Source organism: Haliotis rubra, unplaced genomic scaffold, assembly GCF_003918875.1.
Source record: "Haliotis rubra isolate DU_JTF1 unplaced genomic scaffold, ASM391887v1 Scf288, whole genome shotgun sequence".
Taxonomy (NCBI): Eukaryota; Metazoa; Mollusca; class Gastropoda; order Lepetellida; family Haliotidae; genus Haliotis; species Haliotis rubra.
The window spans coordinates 1,163,083-1,183,810 of NW_025766955.1; the positions used below are offsets into that span (position 1 = coordinate 1,163,083).

Genomic DNA, 20,728 nt, shown 5'->3' on the forward strand with positions numbered 1-20,728 from the left:
CCTACTCATATATTTTCAAAAACGATGCAACATTTTACCATGTCATTTGCAGTTATTTTTAAAAATGTTTTGTGACATATGCTTCATACCACTTACTTCGAGCTCATACCGACAAATCCCTTCCCCAAAACAAAAGAAATGTCTTCCAAAGACAAGTGTTTGGTTATATTTGTTTGGAGCCATTCTACCCATCTGTTTTCCTAATTTAACAACTTATCGTAACTATCATGATACAGACTGGGGCTTTTCTAAATGAATAAAAACATAAGATTAAAACGCATTTATTAATATACTTTGATAATCAAACACATCGCTGTTATATATACTCATAGAAACAAATAAGGGAACTCATGAAAGAACAAGTGTTCCTTTATATATTTCCTAAATTTCACACACAGTGCAATACATACCTTCTGAAGAAACCTGGAAAAGAATACAGAAACACATGTAACTTCATGTGTTCCCTTATTCGTTTCCATGAGTATATATTGCCCGCAAAGCTCTAGTTTCAAGGCAGGGTGTCAAAAACATGTGACAAACACATCTAGTGCACATCGAGAAGCCATTGTGGCCAGTCGATTCCCATTTTATTCCGATTATATCACGATCCATCCAAACTGCCATAGCGTCATGAATTACTTTTTTGAACAGAGACAACGCTAGTGACAATGGAGTACATAGTATGGGGGACAGCGGGAGACGTCACACACTGACGTCATAGCACCACGTGACGTAAAAGTGCTCACGTGACGACATGGCACACTTCGTAGATCACGTGATAGAGGTCATCTCAAAGCCACCGGACCAAAGAACAGATCAGGATGTGAATGAGATATTGCCATGGTTACGTAAACGATCGAACACCGTGTACCATCTAACTAGAGGTATGTTCTGAAAATTGTAAACACGCCACAAAAAAGTGGCAATAATATAGCCATTATAATTTTAGAAATCTCTTTTAGAAGCAGAGTCTCACTGTTCGACTCAAATAGTGGTTGTATCAGGCGTTCGCGATATTACCTCTCACAAACACACGCAGGGCAAGTCAAGTAGCCACCTGAACAAACGAGAGAATGTATGGTATAAATAAAGTGGGTAATCAATTTGGACATCATTTTTGACAATTTGGAAATGTCATGTTGTCTGTTCGTACGTTCACCTTCTGAAATATGGTGAGAAAAGCCTGGAGCTATTGGAATATTGCTAAGCATCCAGGTACAAATAACCACAGGAACGTTAAATGCAACACGTCTCGATCTGCCGAAAGATACCATATTGTGTGTAAGAGGCAAGTTCCTAATGGAAATAGCATGAATGGATCACTGGAAGTCACAATGAAGGCTTGTTGTTTAACTCTGCATGCAGCAATCTTCCAGCTATATGGCGGCGATCTGGAAATAATCAATCTGGAAATAAGTGTATGTTCAGATAATCCAGTGATCAAAATCCACAATGACAGTAGGACACGCATGTTTTTTTTCATCCGGTAGCCATCATCTCTCTTGTCACAAGATAGACTAATAGGGACTTAGACCACATACATAGTTGCCTGTAAAGTGTGTTTTTATTGATGTTCCTTGCAGCGGTTCTCAAAAACCTGATACGAAACTGCCATTACCGGAAGTCGTCCCCTAATGACGTCATCATCAAGCAGGGCGAGCTGGGAGACTGGTAAGAAATAGATCGGTCAATTACTTTGTTTCTGTGGAACACTGACAACAAACAACATGAACGTTTAGCCAGCATGTGACCTTGACCATGACCATTCTTGGTGAAGGCCGTCAATGGGCAAAATAACAGGACAGCAATCCAACAGAGACCTATAAGATACGTTGGGGACGATTTGGTAGAGTGATGGCGACTCGTCACATAACTGCACATAGCAAGGATATTGTGTATACCAATGTGATCTTGGTAAAATTATGTTAAGTGGCTCCTTATACAATATGTGTTCTGAGGCTCCTCGTGAAGTGTATGAATGGTGTCCCTAGTAAGATGTATGCTCAGACGCCCATGGTAGAATGTATGCTCAGAGGCCACTGATAAAATGTGTGTTCAGAGGCCCCTGGTAAAATGTATGTTCAGGTGCCCCTAGAAAATGTGCGTTCAGAGGCCCCTTGTAAAATGTGCGTTCAGAGGCCCCTGGTAAAATGTGTTCTCAGAGGCCCCTGGTAAAATGTGTTCTCAGATGCCCCTGGTAAAATGTGTGTTCAGATGCCCCTAGTAAAATGTGTTCTCAGATGCCCCTGGTAAAATGTGTGTTCAGAGGTGACTGGTAAAATGTGTGTTCAGATGGTCCTGGGAAAATCAATGTTCAGTGGCTCTAGGGAAAATGTGTGTTCAGCAGATCCTGGTAAAGCGTGGGTTAAGGTGCCTTTGGTAACATACTAGTATGTGTTCAGAGGATCGTGCTATAATGCTTTTCGGCAGCAGCTTCCAGATAACCCCATACCTTCTATCTCTGTTTCTGAGAAAGCTCACGTTTTAAATATGTCCACACTTAAAATGTTACGCCTGTGGATAGTCCAACACTAAGCCTTCTAATTGTTTGTGTACTTTGACTTATTGGGAGAAACATTTTTTCAGGCGTCGTCATACCTTTACCTATATACAAGTAAATAAACACCACACGCACGCACTCACGCATGCAGGCACGCAAACAAATACGGAAACCAAAGTGCGCTGCTTTTCGTTGCATTCTGCTATTCGACTCATTGTTAACTACCTGAAGGAACTTGACCTTTATCATAAATTGTAGTTATGTAATGTGAATAACTGAATAACGAACTGCTTACGTTCGAATTTGGTGCTATAACAATGTAAATAATATATATGCTTTTGAATAACAACTCATTTGGACTTTGAACTTAAAACGTTTATAAATTTACACTTGATCCCGTCACTATAGGGCTGGAATAATGCCGTAAAACCCAACTCAATTCAACTCAACTCGACACAAAAGAACTATGTTCAGTTTTGAGGAATCGGGTAAAAATATGGGAACTATTTTTTCAGCATGTACATCATCCTCCGCGGAAGGATATCGGTGTACATCGACCCGTCCATGACGGGGGAAGATGAGGGGTTCACGCCGGTGCCCTCCTCCCCTAGGAAACATGCACGGGTGGAGGAGTCATTCCCCACAGAGATGACCGTGAAGAGGCGGAGAGCCGGGGACAGGTCTTCTTATGGGAAATTCATCATACACTTTGGTAAGCATTGAACGAGCATTGATTGTGTATCAACGAATGAATGTTGATTTACGCCGCACCAACATTTGTACTCCAGTTGTAGATAGTATTCTCTCTTGAACTTGGCGATCTTAGCGTTACGACTGTCGTAACTCTATGTTAAAGTATAGGAGACACGATAGTCGTAGTCCTCTGATGGCTTGGTGAAACCGGTCACTTAATGATTGTGTATGAGTGACGTTTAATAATAATAATATGGACATTTGTAGAGCGCAGTAGTAACTCCACACCTCAAGGGCATGCTCTTTGCGCAACAGTAAATATGTACACTATATACAGGAAGAAGTGTTATAAGATTTAGTTGTGGTTGAACAAGAATGTGTGTGTTTTGAGTCTTGATTTAAAGATGGAGATGGAAGGAGATGACTTGACATGGAGAGGTAGTGAGTTCCAGAGGGAAGCTGAGTGAACGCTGAAAGATCTGCCGCCAAAAGTTTGCAACTTGTATTTTGGGACACTGAGAAGACCTTTGTCTTGAGATCTGAGAGACCGCGCTGGAGTGTAGGGTGTTATAAGATCTTGCATATAGGAGGGCGATGAACAGTTTAGTGCTGAATATACAAGAGACAGCGTTTTGAATTTTATTCTTGCGCGGGTGGGAAGCCAATGGAGTGACTTTATGGGAGATATGAGACATCTGGATTTGGTTCTAGTGACAAGTCTTGCTGCGCTGTTTCCATGTTTAACTTAGGTAACGGTACAACAGATAACAGATCACGCGAGCATCCATGCCGCATTGCTTGTGAAATATTATTGAACACAACTTTAAACTCATTACACCCCCCCTAACATCCAGTTATATAAGTATTTGGGCCTGTATAAAATGAAATCTGGGCTGAGAAAACTAAAGGTTCATTGCATGACTAGCAATCCTTGTCGTCGGGTACAAAGACGCTCTATCACCATGGTTAAAGTTTCAAGGGAGCGGGGTGGGGGACCAGGGGTGGTGGTGATGGTGTGGTAGCCCAGTGGTTAAAGCGTTCGCTCGTCACGCCGAAGACTCGGGTTCGATTCCTCACATAGGTACAATATGTGAAGCCAATTTCTGGTGTCCCCCGATGTTATATTACTGGAATATTTTTCTGTTTTACTTGTTTGTTTTAAAATTAAAAAAATGTTTTTTAATAAGTTTTTGTCGAACCATCCCTTATTCCAGTGACAGTCTGCGGTAACCTGCGGATTGGTAATTTTTTCAATACCATGTTTGAAATAACAGAAATTGTGTCGGAAAAACTACAAATTTCTTGATGTTTTAAGAATAGATGTGTAAGAAACCCAGCAGTTGCTTGTTTGAGGATTTTTAATAAAACGTTTCGAATCAAAAGTTATTTTAAAAAATAGCGGCCATGTAAACAAGCCGGACGTAATACTCTAGTACTGCTAATACTCGTGATGAACCGGGTTAGAACTGGTCTTCACCAACCCATGTTTGAGGCGACTAACGGGATCGGGTTGTCAGGCAAAGAGATCCCACGTGCCGTGATAAGATATAACATTTACCATGTCCTGTGCTATATATGTACTTTTCCTATGATTGGAGACCCACGAAGATCCGGATTAGAATTGATCTTTAGTAACCCATGCCTGTCTTAAGAGGCGACTAAAGGCATCGGGTGGTCAGTTTCGCTAACTTGGTTGACACATGTCATTGTATCCCATCTACGTACATCGATGATCATGCTGTTGATCACTGGATTGTCTGGTCCAGACTCGATTATTTACAGACCGCTGCCATATAGCTGGGATATTGCTGAGTGTGGCGTAAAATTAAACTCACTCACTCACCTATGGTTAGATATAGCATTTGCACAGTCTTCACTCACTCATCCAATGTTTCAGAGTCAGGGAAGAGTTTTGGCGAGGTGGCCTTGATGAGTGAGGACAATATCCGTAACGCCAGTATCATCACGGACACCGACTGTGACTTCCTCGTGGTCGACAGAGAACTCTTCAACTCATCACTAAAGGTATCCGCCCTGTCTATACTTGTGTATGCCCGATCTATTGACATTTATCATAAGTTGGGAAAAAGTTTAAATGTAAAAATGTCGTTTTACGCCGCTTTTAACATTATTCCAGCAATATGATTCACTAACCCAGCCGTCCTTCCAACAACTCACTTACCGACCAATCGAATCACTCAATCACCCAGCCGTCCTTCCAACAACTCACTTACCGACCAATCGAATCACTCAATCACCCAGCCGTCCTTCCAACAACTCACTTACCGACCAATCGAATCACTCAATCACCCAGCCGTCCTTCCAACAACTCACTTACCGACCAATCGAATCACTCAATCACCCAGCCGTCCTTCCAACAACTCACTTACCGACCAATCGAATCACTCAATCACCCAGCCGTCCTTCCAACAACTCACTTACCGACCAATCGAATCACTCAATCACCCAGCCGTCCTTCCAACAACTCACTTACCGACCAATCGAATCACTCAATCACCCAGCCGTCCTTCCAACAACTCACTTACCGACCAATCGAATCACTCAATCACCCAGCCGTCCTTCCAACAACTCACTTACCGACCAAAATCACTCAATCACCCAGCCGTCCTTCCAACAACTCACTTACCGACCAATCGAATCACTCAATCACCCAGCCGTCCTTCCAACAACTCACTTACCGACCAATCGAATCACTCAATCACCCAGCCGTCCTTCCAACAACTCACTTACCGACCAATCGAATCACTCAATCACCCAGCCGTCCTTCCAACAACTCACTTACCGACCAATCGAATCACTCAATCACCCAGCCATCCATCCACACATCAACTCAACTATCCATCCAATCACTCAATCACCCAGCCGTCCATCCACAAACCCAATCACTCACTCACTCAACCAGCCGTCCACCAACCAACCCATTTACTGAACCCCCCAATCACTCACTCACTCAGCCACCCACCCAGCCACCCACCCGCCAACTGACTTACCGACCCCACTCACTCACTCACTCACTCACCCAATCATTCACCCACCAACTAACTCAACGACTCACCCAACCATCAAACACCCAACTCACTCACTTACCGACCCAGTCACCCACCCACTCACTCAGGCTCACCTTCTTTATTCATCCAATGAACAGTCTCATGTTCGCACCATCTATTTCCGTACTTCAAATATTTGTCTAACAGATATCAACAGAAACCGGGTTAAGTCTGTTACATATGCTCTACATTGTCACACTGAGATCTGATCTTTCTGTTCTGATATATCTTTGCCACCCTGACCTCTTGACCCCGGCATAAACTGAGTTATCCGAAATCTGTCAGCAGTAACATATTTAGACGTTTAGCTGTCAGGAGAGTGTCGGGGCTGAAGTCTGACCATGTCTGAAAATGCCGACGACGACAGTGACCTCGTAGACGTGAGCAAAACTTTCTTGTTCTTTATGTAGTTTAGCACGACATATACAACAACACAAATAACAATGCAACAACAGATAGTATGGGAGACTGGGTGGTCCTTGGCAACACGGGAGACAGGATGGTTCTGAGCAGTGTTGGAGACAGGGTGGTTCTGAGCATATTGGGGACAGGGTGGTTCTGAGCAGTGTTGGAGACCGGGTGGTTCTGAGCAATATAGGCGACAGGGTGGTTCTGAGCAATATTGGCGACAGGGTGGTTCTGAGCAGTGTTGGAGACCGGGTGGTTCTGAGCAATATAGGCGACAGGGTGGTTCTGAGCAATATTGGCGACAGGACGGTTCTGAGCAGTGTTGGAGACCGGGTGGTTCTGAGCAATATAGGCGACAGGTAGGTTCTGAGCAATATTGGCGACAGGACGGTTCTGAGCAATATTGGAGACAGGGTGGTTCTGAGCAATATTGGAGACAGGGTGGTTCTGAGCAGTGTTGGAGACAGGGTGGTTCTGAGAAATATAGGCGACAGGACGGTTCTGAGCAATATTGGAGACAGGGTGGTTCTGAGCAATGTTGGAGACAGGGTGGTTCTGAGCAATATAGGCGACAGGACGGTTCTGAGCAATATTGGAGAATTGAGTGGTTTTGAAGAATACTGGAGACAGGCGGGTCCCGAGAAATGTTGTAGACAGGATGGGTCCTGAGCAATACCGGAGACGGGGTGGTGCTGAGCAATACTGGAGACAGGGTGGTCCTGAGCAATACTAGTACTGGAGACAGGGTGGTGCTGAGCAATACTAGTACTGGAGACAGGGTGGTGCTGAGCAATACCGGAGACAGGGTGGTGCTGAGCAATACTGGAGACAGGGTGGTGCTGAGGAATACTGGAGACAGGGTGGTTCTGAGGAATACTGGAGACAGGGTGGTTCTGAGAAATATAGGCGACAGGACGGTTCTGAGCAATATTGGAGACAGGGTGGTTCTGAGCAATGTTGGAGACAGGGTGGTTCTGAGCAATATAGGCGACAGGACGGTTCTGAGCAATATTGGAGAATTGAGTGGTTTTGAAGAATACTGGAGACAGGCGGGTCCCGAGAAATGTTGTAGACAGGATGGGTCCTGAGCAATACCGGAGACGGGGTGGTGCTGAGCAATACTGGAGACAGGGTGGTCCTGAGCAATACTAGTACTGGAGACAGGGTGGTGCTGAGCAATACTAGTACTGGAGACAGGGTGGTGCTGAGCAATACCGGAGACAGGGTGGTGCTGAGCAATACTGGAGACAGGGTGGTGCTGAGGAATACTGGAGACAGGGTGGTTCTGAGGAATACTGGAGACAGGGCGGTTCTGAGGAATACTGGAGACAGGCGGGTCCCGAGAAATGTTGTAGACAGGATGGGTCCTGAGCAATATTGGAGACAGGGTGGTGCTGAGCAATACTGGAGACAGGGTGGTGCTGAGCAATACTGGAGACAGGGCGGTTCTGAGGAATACTGGAGACAGGCGGGTCCCGAGAAATGTTGTAGACAGGATGGGTCCTGAGCAATATTGGAGACAGGGTGGTCCTGAGCAATATTGGAGACAGGGTGGTGCTGAGCAATACTGGAGACAGGGTGGTGCTGAGCAATACTGGAGACAGGGTGGTGCTGAGCAATACTGGAGACAGGGTGGTGCTGAGGAATACTGGAGACAGGGTGGTTCTGAGGAATACTGGAGACAGGCGGGTCCCGAGAAATGTTGGAGACAGGATTGTCCTGAGCAATACTGGAGACAGGGTGGGTCCTGAGCAATACTGGAGACAGGGTGATCCTGAGCAATACTGGAGACAGGGTGGTCCTGAGCAATACTAGTACTGGAGACAGGGTGGTCCTGAGCAATACCGGAGACAGGGTGGTCCTGAGCAATACTGGAGACAGGGTGGTCCTGAGCAATACTAGTACTGGAGACAGGGTGGTCCTGAGCAATACCGGAGACAGGGTGGTCCTGAGCAATACTGGAGACGGGGTGGTCCTGAGCAATACTGGAGACAGGGTGGTCCTGAGCAATACCGGAGACAGGGTGGTCCTGGGCATTTTTTAGATTGTGGTGTATCTTAGTCGTGACCTCAAAAGTCAAAATCGGATATCATTTTCTCATTTAACAAATCAAAAGTATTGTCTAACTATTCCACGGCACAGGGAAAGATTAGAAGATGATTTACCGATTTGTAATTTTTCCTAAATATAAAGGACAACGTAGGATTTCTGCATGTCATTTTCTTTTGTTAAACTCAAAATAAATGTAAATTGAGGTTCTATCTAGAAATGTTATGTTCTTTAAGCAAGTGAAATTACAAAAAAAATTCTTGTCATTGTCGATCTCAATATGAAAGAAAATATGTGTGGGTGAGTATTGCCTGCGCATGTATTTGTGCCATATGACAGCGATGGGCCAGGATACACTCACCTGTACCTGAATACCGGCACTATTTTACGCTGCTTTCAGCAATATTCAAGCAATATCACGGCTGGGGATTTGAAACGTAACACATGACACCCATGTTGAGAATCGAACCCAGTCATCGGCGTGACGAAAACCTCTTTAACCACTAGTCTAACGCCATGGCAAATTGAGATTTTACGTCCTTGAATCCAAGTACGCCATAGAACAGCGGCGTCTAGTTATCTTGGTGATTCTTGCAAGATTTATAAGTTGTTCACGGGTCTCGAAGGGGACATGGGTTGATGTACCCTCGATGTTTGTTTATGTTCCCTGAGCCCGAAGGGTTATCTTACCGAACATATCAATGGTAATTTTGAACTGTTTGAAGCACGGGTATAGATCGTAGCATGGAGTACCAGACGACCAGAAAAACAAATTTAGAGTTATCTCCCTTCCATTGATTTGCATTTGCAAAATATCGGTAATTTCCATACATCATACGTGATTCAATGTTATTCGAGATAAAGAATTACTACTACGAAGTACCAAATGAGTTCGGCATTCCCAGCGGGGTACATAGAAAATGTAATCGGGGTATATTGAAAATAATAGAAGAGCGCTCAGCCAATCAGAAAACAACATTTATGTGTGAGGCAAGATAACTGACTATGTTCCGCAGTGACTGCCAACTGTTTGACTTGACACTGGCGGTGAGGTGAGGATGAAGAGTCCGCTCGGAGAGCAGATGATGGTTCTTGTTCTTACCAGGGCGGTGGGGTAGCCCAGTGGTTAAAGCGTTCGGACGTCACGCCAAAGACTAGGGTTCGATTCCCCACATGGGTACAATGTGTGAAGCCCATTTCTGGTTTCCCCCGCCGTGATATTGCTGGAATTTTGCTGACAGCGGCGTAAATCTAAACGCACTCACTCAATGATGATTTGAAGATTTTACAGGCGCTTTTTAACATGATGTGTATTTCGCACACAGATTTCGGGTTTCATGGAAACCGGATGTTTATAGCCAGTCAACTGCTTTGCCTCGGAAAGGTGGTTAAAGCGTTCGCTCGTCACGTCGAAGATCCGGGTTTGATTCCACACATGGTTACAATGTGTGAAGCTCATTTATTGTGACCCCCGCCGTGATATTGCTGGAATATTGCTAAAAGCGGTGTAAAACCATACTCACTTACTAAATCACTCACTCGTTGTGGACAACTCTGAACCCTACGGGGTATTGTATTTCATAACCCAGTAACAAACATTCTAGCCCTCTAGGAGGACACTATCACCTCACATTACCATGTCACTCGTGGTGCCAAAGTCTAAGGTTCGATTCCCCACAAGGTTGAATACGTGGATTTCGTTTCCAATGTTCCCCGTCGTGATATTACATGAATAGCGCTAAAAGCGTTTTAAACAATACTCACTCACCCACTCATTCACTCACCCACTTCCCTTCACTCACCCACTCTCTTCCCTTCACTCACTCACTCATGCTGACAAGTATCACTATAACGTGCACTACAAATGAAACACGTAAACATTGTTTGACAAAATACAAATGTACACATTCCGTTGATACATCGGTTCCTTTCTTTTTTTGTATCAAAATAGATAAATCACCGCAACATATATAAACCATTTCATATATATCATTCTTTTCTATCATGAATGTGATATTTACAGTTTAATTCTACTATCTTAATTCTTTCGGGCTTGTTTCAGGAATATGAAGAGAGGTCGTACGCCGAATGCCGCCATTTTGTGCAGAAACATCCCTTCTTCTCGAAAATGTCCCAGCGCTTCAAACGACTTCTTACACTCAGTTTACGGAAGGAGAAATACGGCTTCGAGAGTACACTAGTGAAACAAGGGGAGCCAATCATTGGCCTTCATTTCATACTCAGGTAAGTCTGACTCAATTTTGGTATCCTTGGTAACACGCTGTGTGGCGTCTCCTTATTTAGCTTAGGTTACTTTATTGGAAATATAATCTGTGCTCCCAGCAGTAAATGGGTACCTGGTAGGAGGAGATGAGAGACTAGTGCCTCACAGGAACTGGGGTTGTATACTTCCCAGGTAGCTGAGAAGAAAATTCGGCAGTGATCAAGTGACGGTGGTAATGATCATCTGATGATACGACACGATGATAACGATATAAGATCTATGAACAAATATACTTAGATTTACTCCTCGTAATTGCCACACTTTGACCTTTTTTCATCGCGGATTTCATGCCTTGAATTCTATTGCCTTAAAAGTAAGTATAAGTCAAGGCAATCACTTGATTGTCTGGTTCGTTTATAAGCCGCTGTCGCATGACAAGAGTAAAATACGGAATTGTTTTTTGAGGAAAGTCAACGATGTCTATTCTCTTGCACTGACGTTCCCATTCTCAGTGGGTAAGAAATCTACAAAAGCGGAGTTCCGTTGATGTCAGGATCTGCAAACCGTGGGTTCGAATATCGGGAACACAATGTTTCCGAATTGTATCATTTCCTTTCAGTGCGTTTCGTTGTTTCAATGAAAAGAATGAAATGCCATACTTGGGAGGTTGTACGGCAGTACGTTTGTAAGGCCACCCGTATTTTAAATGTGTTTCTAATGTCCAACCTCAACCAGGTGAGAGCAAGGCGGGAGAAAATTGAATACAATAGTTAACAACATATTTTTCACTTCTGAATTTTATGAAATTATGCCATTTTTCAGAATCTATTTCAGATACTTTATGATCGATAGATTCGCTCAGCTCGGGAAACATTGATAATACACATAGATGAAGAAATGTCAGGCTGACCTCATCTTTTATGATTGTTCAAGTGTGATAGTATTTGCTTTCGTCACATCGGAATACATTTAAACAGGCTGGTTATTTGTGACAATTCTTGTCATTTTACGAAATTTCACAGGGGGGCGGGAAATGGGGAAACACACGCACACAAAAACAACCTTCAGTGAGTGAGTGAGTGAGTGAGTGAATGGGTGGGTCGGTGGTTGATTGATAGAGTGAGTGAGCGAGCGTGTGAGTAAGTGAGTGAGTGTGTGAGTGAGTGGTGGGTGGGGGGGGTTTATGAGTGAGTGAGTGGGTTTGCGGGTGGGTAAGTGAGAATGTGTCAGTGGGTGAGTGAGGGAGTGTGTGAGTGAGTGGGTGAGTGAGTGAGAGAGTGAGTTGGCAGGAATACCCAAACCAACAAAATTCAATTGCCACCTGATCTGTATTTATGACAAGTATTGAGTGGATACGGTTTCACGTCCGATTTTACAAAATCACGCAATATCACGGCGGTGGACACCATGCATGAACTTCACACTTACCACCATCATCCAGTCAGGACCAGACAATGGGGTGATTGACATCATGAGCATCGATCCACGCAATTGGGATACGATGATATATGTCAACCATGTCAGCAATAGTCCTTGAGCCAGACCTTGACAATATTGATTTGACTACCAAATTGAGGGGCAAACAGTCACTATGATTTTTATATAGCTTAAGGTATGCACTGTATGAAATCACGTGATGGACACCTCCCATGCCCAGCTAAATAGTGTTTTGGCGGCCATTTTCTTGAACCAGACCATCTGTCTACAAAAACAATGCTACAGCTAAATCTATTAGCATTAGACAAAGAAATGTGGGTGAACTATGTTCAGTATTCACTTTCCCACATTGTGAAAACTATTTAGCTGCGCATTGGAGGTGTCCATCACGTAATTTCATAAAGTACATACCTTAAGCTATATAAAATTCATAGTGACTGTTTGCCCCTCAATTTGGTAGTCAAATCTCATCTGGCTCATGGACTACAAGCCTGACAACCCGATCCTGTTAGTCTCCTCTTACGACAAGTATGGGTTGCTGAAGACCAATTCTGCGATTTTCCTTGTACTCAGTCTGGTGATGATATCACAGAACGTGTTAGTCTCTGCGTATCATTACAGGCCTGTATACAGGCAGCCTTCACGCTATTGCCCTTGAACTGGTGATAATACCATAAAATATGATAGTCCTTTAATTACTTTCAGAGGTCTGACTACAAGCTGCCTAAATATTATTTTCCTTGACTTGGTGATACTACTGTACAGCTTGTTAGTGCTTGTGTTGCAGAGGTCAGGCTAAGTTCTTCATGGAGCCTTCTCGGCATCGACACCAATATCCTAACCTCTGGCCCTTTGAAGCTGCCATTGATATCTACTCCATTGAATTTGATTGGCTAAGGTACGTACCTGGTTGAACGTGACTGGCGGAGATAAATGAGATATTTCATTTGCATTGGTAACATTGATGGACGTGATGAGCGCCAGCTTAGACCCTACTTGTTCTAGGTGTCTCCTTTAATGTGCATATCCCCTTGTGATACAAACCAATAATAGCGATTTGAAACTGTGATTCTTTATTAAACAACTTTTAGCCTAAGCTGAATAAAAATCTGAGATTTAAATGTTCAAATGGCAAGGTAAAATTATGAGGATTCGCAATCTTAATGTCACTTTATTAGGGCTCCTTGCCGCTAGGCAGGAGACCTATTGTGATCGTTCGGATTATTATTATTATTTTTAGTAGTAGTAGTAGTAGTAGTAGTATTTATTATTCCGCCGATTTTTGTACCAAACATAACTCCTAAACCAATACCCCGAATCGCTCACAAAAAATCACAGATGCGCACCGAGGTGTAGATATTCCCCTTAAAAATCTCTAGGCTCTAGGCCCAATAGCAAAGGGGAAATAATTCAAAATTAATTCCAAAATTTCAAAGTTTGACAGCAAATATCTCAAGAACTAATTGTTCCAACACTTCCAAATCTCTTGTACAGATGCACAATCGGATTCCCAACAAGTTTGCCTGGACGGGTCAAGTCGCTAAAACGTACCGTTTGGCAGTTATTTTTGTTTTCAGTTTTGGCCATGTTTTTCAGCAGTTTTCTGAGTAGTTTGCTCCTAAAATGTGCAAATTCTGTTGGTGATTCTATAACACTAATTGTTTTGACCGTTGACCCAAGAACAACTGAGATACAGCCTTTTAAAGAGGGAACTATTTCTTCTCCGGAACTTCTTAAAAGGTACATGACCCCCGCGACCTGTTATTTGGAAGATCCGCTCGCCTGTCAAAAACGTGTTCTGGCTCCGTTTTGGACGATGATTTCTAGCCCTCAGATACAATAGATAGAACTAAAGCCAAGGAGCCCTCATCGTTGCCTGCAACTATATTTAGATTACTTTTTGTTAAAAGGGAAATTCATGGGTATGTTTTAACTGCAAAGAGACTGTAAGTGTGTCATCGTATACAGACTACATTGGTCGTTGTTCATGCTATCAACCTCTGGTTTGCCTTGCCAGGATTCAGTTATTCATAAGCCGCTGATATATAGCCTAATACTGCAGGCAGGGACGTATAATGTATGGCGAGTGATGTAGAATGTCTTTGGGGGTGAGTAAGTAACGTACGGTTTCAGGGTATGGAAAAACTTGAGATTCGATCTCCAATCATAGAATGGTACGTTATTCCGGTCGCAAATAGCTACACCTTTGGCAACTGGACCACCGTGCCTGCGTCGCTCGATTTTATTTTAGGTTATATGACTTGGTAACAAATAAATGACGATAAAAAATGATATTAAACTCTGAAGCCATGTCGCTCTAACGCGGGTTGATGGAATAGTCTTGGGTGTTTGTCTACCACCTGGAAGGCACAGGGTTGAATTCCCAAAATGTTAGGCACAGTTTGGTCTGAATCTGGCCGACTCGTTCGCTCGCTCGCTCCTTCCCCACCCCTTCCCTCCCTCACTGGCACACTCACTCACATATTTAAGTTAAAGGCTCAACATACATGGTTCTGCCCTGCCCTCGCCTGCCTTTTCGAAAGAGCAACCAATAACTCACCTACTCACTCTTGTTTCACAGGGAGCCAAGGAAGAACGCCATACTGCGGAAATACCGTGACCCCAACGCCCTACCCATGAAAGTGGACAATGTCGACCTTCGGCGGAGGAAGGGGTACGCCGCAGTGGAAAGGAAGCTTCATGAGAGGTCTGTGAGTCTATGTGGGGTCCAGAACGGGGAGGTGTTGGGGGACACCGAAATATGTTTGGGATTGGGAACGTACATGCAGACCGTCGTGTGTTCCACTGAAACTGAAGTGTTCATTCTCGACATGAAAAACTTTGACCGACTTGTAGGAAGGAAAAATCCAAATACTATCCAAATGATGAAGAAGCTTGTGGAATCTAAGTTAGCCATTCGCAAGGACTTGAAATATGCTCAACACATACCGCTCCTGAAGTTTTTGCACTATAAACTGACCGAAGGGTCTTTTCCGGAAGCCAAGAGACTACCTCCCTTGAAAGAGTCCAAGGTTGCTCCGGATATTGATCATGAAAGACAATACATCCTCGATAACTTTTTGGAAGGGAAATCTCCACTTGTAGATCCTCAAGTTCCTGGGGCCGTTTATTATAAGAATCTCATGCAGGAGAAAGCGAGAATCAGAGCCAATATTCGGAATAGAGGGTCTAGTTTCAATACTCAACATAAACCGAGGATAAGGAACCCAAACCGACGTCAGCCAAGAAGCCGCCGAGAGATTGTGGAAAGCCTTCAGCAGATGTTGGATGACGACTTGTTGATGTTCCAACAGCCCAGGAAAAAGAAACACTCTGGATCCAATGGTTCAGTCAGAACTGATGCTGCTTCTGAGGCTACTGGAAGCAGGAGGACAAGCTTCTCTGAGCCTTCCAGAAGCAGAACGACAAGGAAGGTTTGGATCAACTGGATCCCTGAACACAGACACCGATGACAAGGACTCCGTTAAGAGTGATGGGTCCTCTTCACAAAAGAGGTTCAACTCAAAATTTGTTCCTAAACCTCCATCAGAACCAAGCAGTGGTAAGTCCACACCAAGAAGAGGATTATCTCCCTTGAGTGTTTCGAGTGATGGGAAAGAAAAGGATCAGAATTTGATGCACCCGTTAAATGAGCCTAGCGTTAAGATATCCCAAGGACCTATTCCACCAGCGTCTTCCCGAGGGCCCCAGCTGACAGAGAGCACCAGCATCTTACCACCCATCCGAGAAGACACAGCAGAGCAGCTTCTCTCTCGGGAACGAAAAGAAAGTGCAGTTAGCAGAAAACCAAATCTTGAATCCCCGGAGGAGATTGTGGAACTGGAGCTGGAACAACCCAAAACTGTAAAGGATTTAGAACCCTTGAACATCGAAGCCCCTAAAGTAAACCCCGAGGAGGAATTCCATCTGCCACCAATAGCGTATGTCCCCCAGTCCACACGTAGGTCCAGCACAAGTACGGTGAGATCCAGATGGGAGCCTGCAAGGAAGATCATCCAGGAGAGGATTCAAGATCGTCTCGTGACTCAGTTAGCAGAGAAGGAACCTTCATACGCAGATTATGACACCAGCGAGAATTCCCTGAGTTATCTGGAGTCGAGGATCAGGTCTTTTCATCTCAAATACGGCAACAAGAACAAGATGACCCTCAAACTACCCAAGCTGAGACGGTACACTAGACATGTACAGGTATGGAGATTGCTATTGTGTCATATGTGAAGAATCTAGAATGTTTTCATTGTGAAAAGATAGCATGAACAAGGATGAGTTGTTATCAGTCCTGCAATTACCTAAAGGACAATCAGTTTGATATTATGTAGAGCCAGTCATTTGTTTCTTTAAACATAATAATTTTGTCAGCCACCCATTCAAAAAATCATTTTAAAATTTTGAAACTATCAATTCGGTCTAACATTCGTCTAATTTCCAAACGCAGTACGTTGATCTCCTAACTCACAAGCTTACTTTGAGTCTTCTTTCAAAGGGGACCCGTGAAGGTCCGGATTAGAATATTGGCCTTCAGTAACCCATGGTTGTCGTAAGAGGCGACTACCACATATCATCGGTTCCCAATTGCGCAGATCGATGCTCATTTTGTTGATCACTGGATTGTCTGGTCCAGACTCGATTGCTTACAGGCATATACCTGGAATATTGCGGAGTGCGGCGTAAAACAAAACTCACACACTCACTCTTTTAAGGGGGCTGTGGTAAAAACGTTAGCTCGTCACACCGAAGACCTGGGTACGATTACTCACATGGGTACAATATGTGAAGCCCATTCAGGTGTCCCATGCCTTCATATTGCTTGAATATTGCCACAAAGTGGCGTAAAACCATATTCACCTACTCACTCCTTCTTTCAGGAAACTCCAGAGTTACATCCTCGACCAGGTGGGAAGGTCTGGATCAGGAAACAGCTGTGTCAGTTTGCTGACAAGCGCGTGCAGGTCAAGGGTCACAAGCATGTTAGATACCACATGGTGGAATCCTTGCCCCAGTTTGACCACGTGAAAAAGACCCGGATGATAATGAACTACCTAATGAGTGCCAAAAACCAAACTGACGCACAATCACTTGGCAGTAGCAACCAAGCAATTACGTTCACCCAAGAGAGCTGATGCCTAACACAAAGTCTTGAGTCTCGTGGGATAGATATTCTAAGATACATGTGATTTGGAGCACAACCTGTATCATACATGCATCAAGGCAAGCAACCCCAAACTGACTTGACCGGTTGAACAATATGACTGGAGTATTGATGTTTCAAACCCAGTTCAGGGCACAAGTGCATGATTTCAACGCCACGCAATCTGCATTTGCACACCTTGCATAATCTCAGTCAAAATGGGTCACTACACTACAGTTTGTCTTCCATGGCCCACTTGCACAAAACGACCTCAGCGCAATAACTGTCTCAAGCTTTTGTTAAACCTGTAGCGATGATCGCAGCCCTTTGTGCAAGTGTGACCGTAGCTTCAACACGCTTCTGAGAAATTAAAGAGTTATCATCCTTGCAGTGAACTTTGGGCCTCACTTCGCTGATATTTTAAGTGTCAAACCGAGCTCCTAAATGTCTCTTTGCGTAAGGTTGCGTATGAGTGACAGGTCAGAGATTAGGCTATCGCTGGAACCTAAGGAACAGTCCTTGTGACATTTCCAAATGAAAGATATTTTATTGTTGGTATTGTTGTTTGCGTGTTTGGTGTTTGGTACACAGTGGACACAACAGTGTCCACAGTGCGTAGTGGGCGAGCTGGCTGAGGCGCCAGGCTAGTGATCCAGCGGGCACTAGGTGCCGGGATCGAGCCCACCTGTGACCGGGTGTAAAAACCTTGGAGTCAACTTTGTGTACAGACTCTATCAGTGTTGTCACAACCCCTAGTGTACAGCTCACAACCTGTGCACTTAAATGAACCCCCGAATCCGTTGGTATATGAACAGATGGTGGCCACATGAATACGTGCAAACACCTATAGTCTGTTTGCGGTGAAAACGTACCGATGAATTTCACTTTAAACAAAAATGCAAATCAAATAAAGAGAAAATAAGATAGCGAATCCTCATAATTTTACCTTGCCATTGCAAAATTTAAATCTCAGAGTTGTATTCAACTTAGGATACAAGTAATTTAACAAACGATCATAGTTTCAAATCGGTATTATTGGTTTGTATTACAAGGGGTATGCACATTAAATGAAACACCGAGAACAAGGAGGGTTGGTCTAAGTTAACGCTCATCACGTACCGCACGTGCATTTTTTTCACTGTTCCAACTACTGCGCTTACCCCCCTTGTAATACAAACCAATATAAGCGATTTGAAACAATAACCGTTTGTTAAACAACTTTTTTCCTAAGTTGAATAGAAATCTAAGATTTAATTTTTAAATTGGCAAAGTAGAATTATGAGGATTCGCAATCTTAATTTCACTGTATTCGACTTACATTTCTGTTTAAAGTGAAATTCACCGGTACGTTTTCACTGCAAACAGACTATAGTTGCGGGTACAGTTAGCAGGGGAAGGGGTATATCAGTGCCTTGAGCATGCACTAGTTGCCTGGATATGTGCGCTATATAAATATTCTATAATAATAATAATGGTTCTCCACTGTGCAGAACTAATAAGTTGGTGTCAGATTCTGACAAGTTTAATTGCTGTTTGTAGCTGCACCTAGAAATAGCTCAGCCTCCTGACGGTGCTCTGTGAGTGAGTGGGTTTAGTTTGTGCCGTTTTTAGTAATATTCCAGCAATATCACGACCGGGGACACCAGAAATGGGCTTCACATATTGTACTCATGTGGGGAATCGAACCCGGGTATTCGTCGTGACGAGCGAACGCTTTAACTATTAGGTTGCCCCATTGCCCCACGATGCTCTGTAATGGGGTTAGGTTGAACCAGACAATTCTGTGATTGTCATCACGACATTAATCTACACAGATCGGATACGATGGTATACATCAACCAAATCAGCAAGCCAGACTTTCCGATCCATCAGTCGAGTCTCAGATATGCATAGGACCGCCTCTGTGGTGTAGTGGTTAGAGCGTCTGCGGAAGGTCGCGGGTTCGATCCCCGACCGCGTCATACCAAAGACGTTACAATATGGTAATTGTTGGTCCCTGCCTGGCGCTCGGCATTAATGGGTACAAGAAGGACTGGTCGGGTACAAGAAGGACTGGTCGGCTCGGAGTCAGTATAATGTGTCTGAGGGGGTTATTCATGCTTCACTGCAGTGTGGTATCTCAGTGGGCTAGCACTATAAAACAAGCTTCAGTCTGGGCTAGTACAAGCAGCCGCCCATACACATACACACGCATATGAGCGAAATATTCTCAAGCACGACGTTAAACCCAATTTCTCCTCAGATATGCATGGGCTGCTGAAGACCACGTATTTCCCAGATCTTCGATATTTTCCTTGCTCTGCAAAAATCAAAAGTAATTTCTGAGTGAGTGAGGCGGAATGAATTTGATTCTATACCAAACGAATAGGTGGTGTATGGTTCGAACCCTAGAACATCGGTCCTATGTGGCAAATGATCTTAGGTGTTCGTTTTGGCGAGACCAACAAGCAATACTGGCAAACAAGGATAAGTTGAGTACCGACCTGACAATTGACCCGTATTAGCATGTATGAGTGCCCCCCACTGGCACTTGCCATTGTTAGCGAAGGGGACCCAGGTTGTCCACGATCAAGTGTTGTGTGACTTGCTACACCGATGTGAGAGTCTTATGAGCAAGGCGTGTGCAGCTACGCGCGGAATAAATTTCATCGTCATGCAATGCACGTGCACTAGCCTACATCTGCTCTAGCTTTCACAAACCAAATGGCTTTGCTCATTGCCGTGTGCCTACTTCTCGTAAACGCGTTCTCTGTGCCGGTCCAACTTATCCTTATTTGCCAGTAGTATGGTTCTGACCAGTGCTATAAGAACATTACAAGTTTGTTGTTTAACGTTCCACTTAGAAATAGTTCAGCTTCATAAAATCTGTCTGTATAACATCGAGTCACTGGGTCATCTACCTACGCAAAATGTCATCCGATGCCATGCATCAGACATGGTGATGAAGACCAGTTATAACCCGGATCTTCGCGGATCATCTTACATCTTACAGGGCAGATAATTCCGAGAAAGGTTTACAGAAATCTTCCCCTACTCCGAAATGTATATCATTAGCAATCTTGCCTAAATGCTGTACGTTTCTTGAGCTGAGGGTCATGTAGTCAGTTCTATGCGCAGAGTTGTGTCCCTTTGGCGTTCCAGATACACGTGACTGTTATGAAGAAATAGTTATTCAAAGTGATATTAAACCAAGTCATCTC

General features: G+C 43.9%; 1 protein-coding gene across 1 annotated transcript in view; it reads left to right on the forward strand.

The window, feature by feature from the left end:
- The window catches only part of LOC124281692, a 32,870-nt gene extending 14,952 nt beyond the window's left edge, over nt 1–17,918 (forward strand). Inside the window, 9 exon segments of the mRNA XM_046717645.1 lie at nt 652–884; nt 1,584–1,671; nt 3,016–3,212; nt 5,091–5,218; nt 10,781–10,962; nt 13,167–13,277; nt 14,961–15,843; nt 15,845–16,588; nt 17,266–17,918. Of these exon segments, the coding sequence (XP_046573601.1) occupies nt 755–884; nt 1,584–1,671; nt 3,016–3,212; nt 5,091–5,218; nt 10,781–10,962; nt 13,167–13,277; nt 14,961–15,843; nt 15,845–16,588; nt 17,266–17,520 (2,718 nt within the window). The 5' untranslated portion in view covers nt 652–754 and the 3' untranslated portion in view covers nt 17,521–17,918.
- Nucleotides 17,919–20,728: the final 2,810 nt, after the last annotated feature.